Below are 14,010 nucleotides of genomic sequence, written 5' to 3' on the forward strand. Positions count from 1 at the left end.
GTTGCATGGAATGAGAAGTTAGCTGGAAAGGAGATCAATGCTGGTTGGGTGATATTCATGAAGCAGTGTCTAAATAATAAGTTTAGTTTAATCCATACCGGTTTCGACCTTACGGTCGAAACCGGTATGGATAGTGGCCCTTGCCTTAATGCATAGCATTACACATATCTGCAAGGAGATGTGCTTTGCATTATGGGAGATACTGAGATAGGGGCAATGTGAGCTTTCTCCACCTTTGCAACGAGTTGCCTGGTGTTGCACTACCTTACCCCAGTCCTGAAGATATTTTCTGGCACAAACTTTGTTTGCTCACACTTGGATAAAGGATTAAACTAAACTTATTATAGTCTAACCAAGTGAAAAATAAACTCTCAATGCAGTGTCTAAATGTATTCCAAGGGTCAGAAGATTAAATAAGGTAGGTGTGAAATAGATGTAGTATTTTATCTATTTTTTAGTAATTGTAGCCGTTGGCCAAGAAAGTATGGCCCAGATACATAGCCTCCTTACTTCTCCCTTCTCTAATATGGGAACACAACATTACCATTTCTATTTCCTATGTCATAGGTACATTAGAAAAGTTAGCCAAAGTATTAACAAAACATAGCCTTCACATCACATTCAAACCTCATGTTAAATTAACAACTCTGATCCTCTCTCCTAAGGATAAACTTCACCCTCTAGCACACCCCGGAGCGTATGAAGTTCCTTCCTTGTGACTGTGACTTGTCTTATTATGGGTATACAAGATGATCTGTTAACATCTGTCTGGAAGAACATAAAAAAATACATTTGCTTGCTACCATTATTATGGCAAGTTAAGATTGGTAGGCTTTGGACACCCTTTCACTCAGGATTAGATGTAAGAAAACTAATATGGTATTTAGAAGTTGTTACAGATCTGCAAGATTATTATTATTTTTGAATCAGCCATGGCCGTGAAGAATTCTCCTAACCTGAACAAATATGGTTGCATTAATTTGCCAACAATTTGGGTGACTTATCCTATGAGCAACTCCCACATTGCTGTAATATGTTTTTTTAACATTATGGAGGGTGCCAAATTAGAACTTTGGACCGTTTGTCCATTACAATTGCATTGTTTCACTTACTCACTGTTCCTTGTACATGCTGTGTTGTGCTCTGATGATGATGATGCTGATTTGAAATTAAGCAAAATATAAGCAAGTTAATAAAACATCTTTTTTTTATTTTTATATAAAATAGTTCATTTTGTGTTGTTAATAGTTAATACTGTTAAAAATGAGTCATGAATAACCATCAACACCTAAGCTTATCAATTAGATTAATATGCCAGCCGTTGAAGTTAAGACAGTTAATGCTATCTAATAAAAATCAGTTTAGAAAATCAAGTAAGTGATGCAAGAAGACTTGGTCTGACATGTAAATGAAAAATGAGATGGAGGTATGTACTTAGGGATGAAGATGAATGCCTGCATACTGAGATATAATCCATCCTTTTCCTCCCAATAATGGGGCTTATGGACTATGTTATTATCGATGGACTTATGGAAGATTACAATCAACTGGATTATTTTTTATGTATCTTAAACTCGCTGAGTCTTTTTACATTTGCAAGCCACTTAGTCCAATATGTGAATGTAAAATGAGATAACATATATACTCCATGCTTGAGTATGTGTGCATACATAGCCTTCACATCACATTCAAACCTCATGTTAAATTAACAACTCGGATCCTCTCTCCTAAGGATAAACTTCACCCTCTATCACACATTGGAGTGTATGAAGTTCCTTGTGACTGTGACTTGTCTTATTATGGGCATACAGGATGATCTGTTAACATCTGTCTGGAAGAACATAAAAAAATACATTTGCTACCATTATTATGGCAAGTTAAGACTGGTAGGCTTTGGACACCCTTTCACTCAGGATTAGATGTAAGAAAACTAATATGCTATTTAGAAGTCGTTACAGATCTCTTCTGAGATCTGTAACGACAGAGCAATTACTTAGACATGTTGGGGAGGATTTCATTCAGTTGAAAAATATTTGTTGTGTTATACCTTAAATTCATTCATATAGTAAATAATATTGCATGCTTTTTTGTAATGCTTTCTATCAATATTTCACATATCCACTACTCTCCATCTAAATGTCCTTCCCATCCCATAATTTCCTTGCCAACCACACTGTCATAGAACCCTTAGACAATGTCTCATTCTTTTTTACTCTTCTACACCCTACTGATAATCTTTGTTAATCTGTTAGAATTCCCTTTTATATTTGTTTAAGGGTGACTTTTGAACTAAAGTGTTGTTTATTATAAATTGTTATATGTATAAAATAATTTGTATGATACTGTTCTGAGAAATAAACTAATTTCATTTATTTCTAGGTTAACTTAAATCGTAAATGCCCATTTTGGCCTGATGACAGCAGATGTGCAATCTGGGATTGCAGTGTGAAAACATGCCCAGAAGTATGTATATACATGTGTGTGTTTTCTCTCAGATTTGAATTAACAAATTCAGCAGTCTTGATCATTTTTCATGGGTTCAATTTTATTTATTTATTTAAAAGTATTTATTTGGTTTTTTATAAATATTTGAATGAACACACATGCACATGAAGAGTATTTGAAACTTGTGTCAAGTATAGTATATATATCAAAAGTTTTATTTCAATGAAAAATAATATTACATGCTTTTAAGTATAGTCACTTGTTACATGATTGACCTTTTCCCAAATTTTGGGAAGGCACCGGATCTCATGGCAAATATTTCTGTCAGTGGTCACAAGAAACAGCCCTACTGTCTTCACCATCTTCTCTGGGTTGCAAAATTACTTACCTTGGGGATTCTTTCATCTTCAGGGAAAGAAAAAATCAAAGTCAGTTTGTTGTATAAGTAGGCCAAATATTCTAGATTTCCATTGCTATGTAACTATGTGACAAAACCAAGTTATAACAAACAGCTTGTTTATAATCAACAGTTTGGTCCTCCTGAAACTATATGATGAAGAATTATATCATAAGCTGTTGTTATTATTATCACTTCGATGTTACTGGATTTTTAGCAAAGTTCCTTTAGATATAGAAAATTATGGATTACACCACTCATCAGACTACCATGTTATACAAAATGCTAACCATTCTTTGTGGTAATGCTGAAGCAGATTTGTAACTGTATGTGCCATTTTCATTCCTCAGTTGGTAAGAGAATTTTACATCCAGTATAACAGAATTTTATTCTGTTCCAAACCTCCACAGCCAGGTTGGCATCCATCCTATCTTCCACTTCCAATAGTGATTTCAAGTTATACCAGCTCATCCAGAATGATAAATCTCCATTTTGACTATCCTTAATAGTTGTAGAAAATTTTTTCATTTGGTTACAAAGTAAATTATACTTGCCAAGAAATTATATTCTTGTTTAATCCCTTATCAAAGTGTAAGCACACACAGTTTATGGATGAAGTATCTCCATGATCAGATTACTTGTATATAGTCTGACTTCACATCAGTTGCCCTTAGTATCCCTAAAGCAAACCACATTTCCTTTGCAGTAAGAGTGGGTCACTATCCAAACTGGTTTCAACTTTTATTAAGATCTTATCAGTGGGATCCAGACCCAGAAAGATAGCAAAGTTGAAGTAATGCAGAAGTCATAATTTCCATATACAAGTGAAAAGGTCTATCACTTTATCGTTAAAATACTCTGGATCAGAGATACTTGTAGATTTTTTTTTTTTTTTTCACTTGGTTACTAAGTATATTTTCCAAGAAATTATATTCTTGTTTAATTCTTTATCCTAATGAAAGCAGCTTGTGTGTGAACTATTTGGATGACATGCTGACAGCATGGAAGTGTAGAAGTTGTACCCATTGGTTTTGCTAAAAGAATTGGAAGGCTCACTTGCTTCAATTGATGAATCCTTTGTGCCCCTTTAAGTGACAAGCAATATGATCATGCTCATATTGCTTTTCACAGTTCTGCCATCTGAATTTGAAAAGGTAGTCAACAGTATGAAAATAAAAATAGCAAACACCCATGCCAAAAGTGAAAGTATGAGAAAGAAATCCTAAAGATTTCAACAGCAGAACAATCCATATCAGGAGGTGAGGAGGAATTATACTACATCTAGTAGGAAACTCTTATGCTGAGAAGATAACAGAAAAGAAAAAGTATCTAAGGGAACATTAACACATCAATTTTTCATCTTCTCACACTTGCATCATCCCAGAACAGTATAATTTACTTACATTCTCACTAGAGTGAATCAAAGGGGGGGGAATGAATATGGCCTCACTCCTGTAAATGTACCTGAATGATCTCACTATATGAAAATCTTTTAGTGAGAAAAATATTACAAAATATAAATTTTTAAAGAATCAAAAAATTAATACACCACTAACAGATAGCATTGTATATATCTGTAAAAATAATCATAATTTAAAATTCTGAATATTTTTACATATTGTTTATGTTAGAATGTTTATTAGTTTTGGTTTCATAACACGCATTGTTGGCACTTGCTATTTACCCGTTATTGAAATTATTTTGTCAAAGTGTTATGTAAAGAAGTTAAAAAATTTATGTACTTGCTGGATTTGATAGTTGTGTTACTTTAAACAATTTTATTGTAGTTTAAAATTATCAAGTGTTGTGTTTTGAAGAGACTTCCTCGTTATGCTAATGGAAACAGCATGTTAGCCATTATATTTAGTTTCTCGCTTGCCATTTTCAAGGAGTGCGCATGCTCGCTGAGAAGTTTGATGTGCGATTGACAGCTGACAAGAAGAGTGTTCGATATCAGAGTAACGGAGAGTAAACAAGACAGCGTTCGAGAAGAAATAAGAACACACGCTGGCAGATATTGAGGTTTGGAGGAACCTAAGTTTTTTTTTTTTATGTGACAGTCGGAGGAAAATTAATAGTATGTTCCGAAAAAAAGGAATCCCGGAACTATGAAGTTTAAAGTGGAATAAGTATTGGTAAATAAAAGGGAAATATTGCTATAGACATTTTAAAAGGAATTTTGGAGGAAATGCTAATTGGAAGATCAATAGTAGATTTCGAAAAGGGAATCGTAGAACTGTAAAATTTTAAAGTGGAAGAGTTAAGACTAAGTGTTAGTAAATAAAAGAAGAAATTGCTATTTACATTCTAAAGGAATGTTCAAGGAAACGCTGAATTAGGAAGTTTCATCTGTCTTAAGGATGCCGGATCTAACTATTATTTCTACTGGAAAGGAGACGGAATTGAGTCAGGAAGAATTATTGCGTGCTACATGAGTGATGAGAAAGGATCCTATGAAAATGAAGAATGAAGTCATATATCTTCGGAAAAGGGCTTTAACAGAGAGAGAAATTGGCTATGAACATTTTGTCATTGTGCAAACAAAGTGTTTAGTCTAGTCTTAAGTGTAAGTTTATTTTTAAAAATGCCTTGATCCAATTAATTCTGTTTTCATATTAATTAAATTAGGGAAACAAAACACACGTGTTAAAAAGATTATTTTACTGATTACAAATAAAATAATAACTTTACGTTTCGACCTCTGTATTGAGGTCATCTTCAGAAGTATAAGAACAAGCTACATGCTGTTACACACTACACAAGTAAATTGCATCTACGTTGTTAACTAATCTTTTTTTTCTTAGCCTGCCCTCTAGTGGGGAAAAAAAAAACTACAATAAACTCTGCTAAAGTCCTCATGTACTAGGATTCTTCTGGAATTATACAGTTATATTACGATTATCTTCTGGATTTGTACAGGTTGCTATTGAATGTTCAAGGAAAAAAAAAACATTTCACTGGGTCTTGTATTAAGATTTTTCTTTGTGGTTGCTATGAAGGTTGTAGATGGGTCCTCCACATTCTTGGAATTCTTAGACCATCATTTTTATTCAGATTCGGATCATGTTTGAGCATTTCACATGCTTCCTTGAATTTACGCTCAAACCAGGTTTTGGTGCGGTGTAGGGACTTGGTACCTTTGCAGTCAATTCTGTGGTATGTTTGGAGTGCATGGTCAGAAAGGCCGGTTTTTCCAAAATGGAGGCATTTTATGTGACGTTTGTGTTCATCCTTTCTGATTGGGATGGTTTGTCCTGTTTCAATTAATTAATTCTGTAGTTAGTTATAGTCATGTAAAATTTTTGAAGTGTATATATATTGTTTTTGTTTTATTAAATGTGTTTTTGTATTTTGTTCTTGAGTTAGTGATTTATTTGGATTCTGAAAGAAATAGTAAAAAAGAAGTCATTGCACCAATCGGAGTGAACCCTTGTGCATATAATATATAGGTACACTCAGAAATAAAAAAATAATTGTTGAACAGAGATCATTTCTATATACATGATTAAATAAATAAAAATCCTATATTTAAACAATGGTGCAGCCGGTAGGATTAATATTATGATAATATCCTCTATATAAAAATCTATAAATAAAAATAAATCTCTTATCTTTACCATCATAGGAAAATAAAACATTCAATATTCTTGAGGTAGTTGAATTTGATATATTGGATATTTTTCCTAAAGAGAAAGAAGAGATGGACACTGGCTGTCCACAGTTTTCCAAAAAGGAGTAACCCATAACTTGATTATGAATTTTATAAAAGCAAACTTATAAAATTGGAATCCACCAAACATAAATAATCAACATCTTCCTACAATGCAATTGTAACAAATTCTGGCCAAATATTGATATTAAACTCCTCTTGTAGAAACATAAACCACTGTACCTTTTCCTTCAAGAGACTTATTTGAAACCTGATGATAATCTTACATTGCAGTATATACCTGTTATCCAGCCCTTATGTGCAGGTCCATCTTCTATAAAAATTGCCTTCCTATTGGCCAACCATACCCTTTCCATTAAGTTCAATTAAATACTACCATAGAGGCAGTTGCCGTTCACTTCTCTGTATGACCTATTACTATAGTGTGCTGCATTTATATATCACCTCATGCAGTGTAGATACATCTTAGGATGATCTTGATGTTTTCATGCTGTAGTAGTAGTCATTCTTTATACTCTTAATGGGTGGGGTGGATTTAAATGACCACTGCACAAAGTAACATCAGACAAAGAGCTGCTGAGTGCATACTTCACAACAATCTTTCCCTCCTAAACACCAGACATATCTTTCTTCACATGCTTACCCAAATAATCAATGCCATCAACCTTATAATTTGTTTACCATTTCTGTTGCCATTATTTATGTGGAAAGTAGACAATGTCTATAGCTTCAATCATTTTCCCATGATATCCATTCTCTTTACAAGAGCTTATACTCCAACATGGACATCATAATTGAAAATAAATTGAGCTAACTTTTTTCCAATGTTTTCTCTTCCTTAATGGAATTTGATTCAGTGAATCATGTTAAATTGTATGATGCTGTTCTCTAAAACTGCAATATCCAAAACGTGAAGCTTGTTTCTGCCTTTTCTCAAGCTATTGTGGAATTCGGAATGTATAGCAACCAAGAAAGCCCAAAATAAAGCCCATGGCAATCTTCATAGATATCCCACCACACAAAATTTAATTCTTTCTAAACATACTTGTATCCAAATATAATACATCTACTTTCAGAACCAAAAGGACATTTTGGATCAAATGTACATCTGTCATTATTGATTTCAATACCAAAGAGGTCTGAGAGAAAATCTGGAAGATAAAGGGCAGATATACCATACATTATTTTTCTATTCGAGAAACATAATGGATACACAACTATACACCCAGAATCGGTTGCAGGTGCTCTTAGGAATAGTTTTGCCAAAACACTAGCAATGTCTTCTTATTATTCCAATTTCTATCCCTAAGAAAAAAGTAAAGCAGGAAAAAACATCAAATTCTCTTCATTTCAAATGGTCAGGAAGTTTACCACAGACTGTTCAATAAGGAACCAGAAACTGCTATGCTTCAGTGTCTACCAGCCACTGTAGGATCAGTGGCTGGAATAGATGGAATATTCTACCTTTTTAATAAAATTTTTGTTGGGAGCTGGATTTCTGGTGAAGGACAGTTATTGCCTTTTAAAAGCCAGACAAATATCCAAAAACTTCAAGAAATTGTCTTCTAGCTCTGAACAGCTAACTTTACAAGATGTTGAGGGAAAAAACCGTCTTTTATAGCTTTTAGAGAGTAATAAACTTTTTTTTTTTTTTAAGATGCAGTCTTGCTTCCAAAAACATTGTGTTAGATCGAAACATCCATTCGAAATGTTCTGCTCCAATATAAGCACCTTATATATATTTCCTTTGACATGAAAAAGTGTATAACATAGCTTAGAGAATTTATATATTGGTTTTATGCACAGAATCTTCTTTTTTAATTTATAATCTTCTTTATTTTTTATTTTTAAACAAAAAGGAGGAATAAATTAAAGATACTAAGAAATTATATACTTGGTTTAATCCTCTATGCAAATGTAAGCAAACAAGTTTGTTCCTGAACTATTTTCAGGACTGGGGCAACTCGTATATAGACACTTATAACTTCACATCACTTGCTTTAGTATCCCATAATGCAAAGCACATATCCTTACAGGTGTGTGTGTGTGTATATATATAATGCTATACTTATGGGAAGTCACTATCCAGACCAGTTTCGACCTTTATTGAGGGCGCTTCAGTGGGAGCCAGACCCAGAGGTGATACCAAGGTTGAAGTAATGCAGAAGTCATTTTCATATACGAGTTGCCAAAAGGTGTCACACCTTACTACTAAATTACTCTGGATTAGAGATAGTTGTTGAAGTTTTTCCACTTGATTATTTACTTCCAACAAAAAGGAGGAAGTTCCACATATTCTGTTTTAAGTGCAGTTCTTTATTTTTTTAATGTTGAGCCCATACACAAAAGATTGGTTAATTAACCTATAGTATGATAGTGAGTTGGGACAGGAGAAACTTGTTTACATTTGAGTTAAAAGCCTATATATTGTATTCCTTGGGAAACACATAAGGGGAAAGATCTATGTGGATGTCTTTATCATCTTTTATAATTCTTGCAACATAAGGATTAGAGAAAGCAGTTACAGGAAATGGCTGACCATCTTTCAAACAGGATGCTTCCAAATGGGTTCAGATTTTCACCACAGAAACTGATTTTATTTTCTTAGAAATTTTTCATATGTAGTCTTGATCCTGATCAGAATGAATAGACTAGGACAATAATAATCCAAGTTGTAACAGAGGCAAAGCTCTTAGAACTCATTCAACAACAACAAAAAACCACCATTTCTGCCTCTAGCTGCAATGTGATTGCAAATTTCAAAGTGTGGTGAACATTTTTTATACCATGTCTTTTCAAATAGGATGTAGACAGTGAACACTTAATATATTGATTTGATTATGGATTTTAGTCTACACTTTTGTCAGAGATGGTGTTACGACATTGTTAGATCCTCTGTCATCAGGCAATTTGAGCTTCAACTGAAGCATTTTGAACATCATTAGTTTTTTGTCAAAGCAAGTAAACCATGTTTGTCATTTTGATGCCAACAGGTATCTTTACTTTATATGCCACCAAAATAAAATTCTCACTGGACCATCTCACATGGTCAATGTTTTTGCATGCAGTGCAAAAATTTGTAGAATACTATAAGTCCATTTTGGTTTGAATTGGAAGCATTATTGCAAGCTCCAGATATCAGGATGGACAGTACCACAGGAAATCCATTAAATATGCAAGGAAGTTGCTAAAACTGGCATAGCAATATTCCATTGTGCATTTTATACATACATCTTCAAGGCCCACCTTTCCTAATTGGGTTGTGGGGGCAACAGCTGCAAGAGGAACTTCCAATGGTCACGATCCTCTGCCACCAAGCTCAGGTGTTCTGGTGGGATTCCCAAACATGTCCACCCAAGGTTTTGGATATAATCTATCCAGCGAGTCCTTAGCTTCCCACCCTCTAGCTTGGCAAAGAGGGCCTGCTGAGGGAGACTCTCTTGTGGCATTCTGACCAGGTGTCCGTACCAACGTAACTGTGATCTCTCAACACGGAGAAGCAGCGGTTGAGTATTGAGGGTTTCCCGAATTGCAGAGCTTCTGACTCTGTCGAGTCTTGTCAGCCCTGCAACCCCTCGAAGGAACCTCATTTCAGCTGCTTGGATTCGTGTCCGCATTCTTTTGGTCATTACCCAACTCTCATGACCATAGGTGAGGATGGGGGCATAGACTGTATTGAAGAAGCCAGCTTTGCGTTCTGACTTAACACTCACTTCAATACTACCGAATGGCCAAGCTCCCGCAATATTGAGCTTGCTAAGCCAATTCGAGTATCTAGCTCTACGTCCCATTTTCCATCATTCATGAATATGTACCCAAGGTATTTAACTTCTCCACCTGCCTCATTGGGATTTCACTTATGTAGAGTGCACTGGGATGGTTGTCTTGAGACCACAAATGTTTGTTTTGGCCACACTGATCTTCATTCCGGCGTCTCCACAAACAGCTACAAACCTATCCAGGGTCCACTGGAGGTCATCTGTGGAAGAGCTAAGCAGAACTAGGTCATCTGCAAAAAAGCAGACGTCCAATAACCCATGCGACGGACGATGCGGGATGAACATTTTTTGATGGCCTGATCATGTTACAGTGTTTGATAATGTCCTGTTAGCACAAGATGAAATGACACAGCAAAATAGGAAAGATTCCCCTCGAATACTCTAATAGCATTGGGGAGAAGGAGCAAGAAGAGAAGAAAGAAAGAAGCAAGGGAGGAAGAGGAGGGACCAGTCTACAGATAATATAACAGATGTATATTACATGAAGTAAGGCATGGTCCAGCATCATGTTCCTTGGGTTTGCATGCTCGTACTCACTAAAGTGAGCCCCTGAGGCTGTGCATTTCATTTTGTAGGTTGATTAAATGTTCCACCTTCCTCTCCCTCTGTCTACCAGTAACTTTTCACACACATACACACAGCAGAATACTCTAATTTTATACCTGTCTATTTCAAAATTAGTCTCTAGTGGAGTCTGCAACATAATATCTAATTAAATCCCACTAGAATGTAGTACTAATAATCTGACATACCAACAACAACATCCAGTGATTTATTTCTCAGATCAGTCATTTATTCTGTCAAGAAAGGGGATTCATATGTTGAATCCTAAGCCATATTGGAATTAAGGGAAATGAGGCTGCAGACACTGCACTGAGGCCAGCATCAACACTAACAATAATGAGATTTTTTTATATTGTGTGTATTCTCTCCATGTGAATTTATATCTGTGTTGTAAATTGTGTCTATAATGAATAATCCAGATTCTGAATTGAAATCAAGCAGGTACTTACTATTATTGTTAGCTCTGGCTAGTAGTGTGTTATATCTGTTGGCCATGCGCCATTGTTATATCTTCGTATTTATATGTCTTATCTCTTATTCTTAATTTAGTTATTATTAGTTATTATCTTATTTATCAGTTAATCCGTTTGCCGACAAATTTGTGTTATTTAATGACTGCGCCAGCCGGCAACTAATTCTGATACACTATCCAAGATTACTTTGAAAGAAAATACAAGGATCATGAAGTATGCAGTCGTGGTCCCGTTTCTAATGTTACTAATGGATTCCCCCTTTATGCACGGTTCGTAATTTTCCAAGCGGTAATTCAATCCACAGAAAACATGACAAACTCATTTGATTACACATAAAGAAATACATTTATTTTAGCACAAAACATAAAGATACATGTTAGTTAAACCTTTAGTTAAAATAGAGTCTGGGTTCCCTCCTTTTTTTTAATTTTAACACATTCCAAAATTTCTACACTGTAATCCCTTATATTGACACAAAATCCTTCACTTCTATATATATATAAATATCCTCAGACTCTGACAACATGTACTAAATTACCTATTTACTATTACACATGCAAATTTCATATACATACAAGACAATTCAGTAACTCTGACATAGATTTCTTGAGGCAATGCTCCTTATATTTTAGACTTAATCCTCCCCCAGAATTTTAGTTAGCATTCAATTAGGTTTTAACAGTATAACATTATTGTCCTTTAGACACAAACAGTTCGTAGCCTCGGTCTCCTACTCGGCTCAAGTCTAAGATGCCTTTTTCTTAGATATAGACAAAACGTCCAAAATGCAGACAGTTCTTCTAACACTTCATGAAAATGGGCTGTGTTCTTAAAGATCAGTTCTCCTTACTCCACGGTTACTCTGATATTAATATGAAAAGATTTCTGCTTACCGTTCTTGCTTTATCTGGATACTCTAATCTCTTTACTGTACTTTCTTTAATGGCGGCTTCACTATTCCTTTGTTCCACACGAAACGAAACACACTTACACTGATTTATACACTGACGTTAACTCATCAGTGGCCCTTTCTTCTTAGGAATCTGGACGCATTATAGCTGCAGCTTTGATCCACGTGGCACGCATAGCAAGGGAAGACTCTCGCTACGCATGGCGGCAAGCATATTCACAACTATGCAGCCTTCCGCACAGGAAAACCAGGTACCGACGAAATGAGAAGAAAAGAGAGCGATTCAAATCCCCACTGAAACCTATATACTACAAAACGGCGCCCTCACTCGGTGGTGTCATCATACGTACGACGGCTGCCGATTGGATACCGTAGCCACGAACTGCCTTTGACATGGCCTAAAACTATTATTAGCTTGTACACATCTTTTTCAGAATTTATACATGACTATCTACCTTAATTAATTTAACAAACCTTCTGTATTTAGTTTATGGGATACTTTAACATTGATTGGAATTTACAAATCTGAATACATACATGTTCTTGGGTTATCAATGAGCACATTTTCTATTTGGAGGCATAAGTATGTCCTTATCCACTCCTTCTGATGTAACCTTATGTTGGGTCGGAAAAAAGGGGATGACTCATCACATTTTCTCAACACAACAAGTGTATTATTTCCCCTTAAGATCCATCATCTGCTTGTTCCTCAGATCATTTATAAGTAGATCACAAGAAAAACTATTCTCTTGGTGGAAAACCTCGTGATAAAGAGAGAGAAACAGACTTGTATACAGCTTGTAATCAAACTGTGGCAATCTAGTCTGTGTAGGGTCTGCAGAGAGGAAGTTGTTGCATGTTGCCACTAGTCATATATACTTTCCTGTTAAGGGGTAGTGATGTGCTTGTATGCGAGTATTGTTCATCAGTTATGAGTTCATGTGTTAGTAGACTATCCTCATTTCTTTAATGAGTGCAGTTATTCTCTTACTGCTTCAGATAATATCAGTGAACCTTATATGGTCACTTAGATTATTTAAATTCAGTTCAAATATGTATGGTGTTTTTAAATTTTGAGAACATTTTGTTTATATTTTATCTATGTTCAGATATTTTTATGTGATTTTATTGATACATACATACATACATATATATGTGTGTGTATATATATATACACACACACACAAACCTCTTTTTATGCGATAGATAGTTCCTAAAAACGACGCGTAAATAGAATTCGCGTAAAATGAACTACTGACTCCATAGAAAAAGTGAAGATTGGTTCCAAACCTGAAATATAAGCAAAATAATGAAAAAACATTAAATTTGTTAGGATCATAAGATTTTTATTTAAATTTCATGGAGAACACGCATACGTATAAATGAATTTTAATAACTTTAAAAAAAATGTATTCATTTCAGTTGTTTGCTAAGGATTCTATAAAAAAATTGTTATTCGCAATCAGTTTCTGACAATAAATGCGAGAGCTTTCATTTTCGTGAGACTAATATCACTAGAACTACTAGATATGGTATTATCGTCATCGACTTCCGCCTCAACTTGTGGAATTCTTCTTGTCATGTCTTGAACAAAAGTACCACTGGTTGTTTTAGTAGTTTTAGGCATGAACTCAGTTAGTAATCGCTGTGTTGATGCTTTAGATAAGTCACGATATAATTCTCTGTATGAAGACATTAACAACTTAAGCTCACGTGAAAACTTCCCAGCACGTTCTTCATTTGGATCATGTCGGGCAAAATAATTGCCTAAG

At 34.9% G+C, this 14,010-nt stretch overlaps 1 protein-coding gene across 1 annotated transcript in view; it reads left to right on the forward strand.

Annotated features, from left to right (window-relative positions):
• Positions 1-14,010, forward strand: part of Ero1L (endoplasmic reticulum oxidoreductin-1-like protein) — a 252,075-nt gene that overhangs the window by 27,365 nt on the left and 210,700 nt on the right. Inside the window, exon 3 of the mRNA XM_090399137.1 lies at positions 2,380-2,463. Within this exon, the coding sequence (XP_090255263.1) occupies positions 2,380-2,463 (84 nt within the window). The remainder of the gene's footprint in view (positions 1-2,379; positions 2,464-14,010) is intronic.

Source organism: Typopeltis vanoorti, chromosome 10, assembly GCF_054136105.1.
Source record: "Typopeltis vanoorti isolate ZY-2024b chromosome 10, IOZ_Tvanoo_1.0, whole genome shotgun sequence".
In the NCBI taxonomy this organism is placed as follows: domain Eukaryota; kingdom Metazoa; phylum Arthropoda; class Arachnida; order Uropygi; family Thelyphonidae; genus Typopeltis; species Typopeltis vanoorti.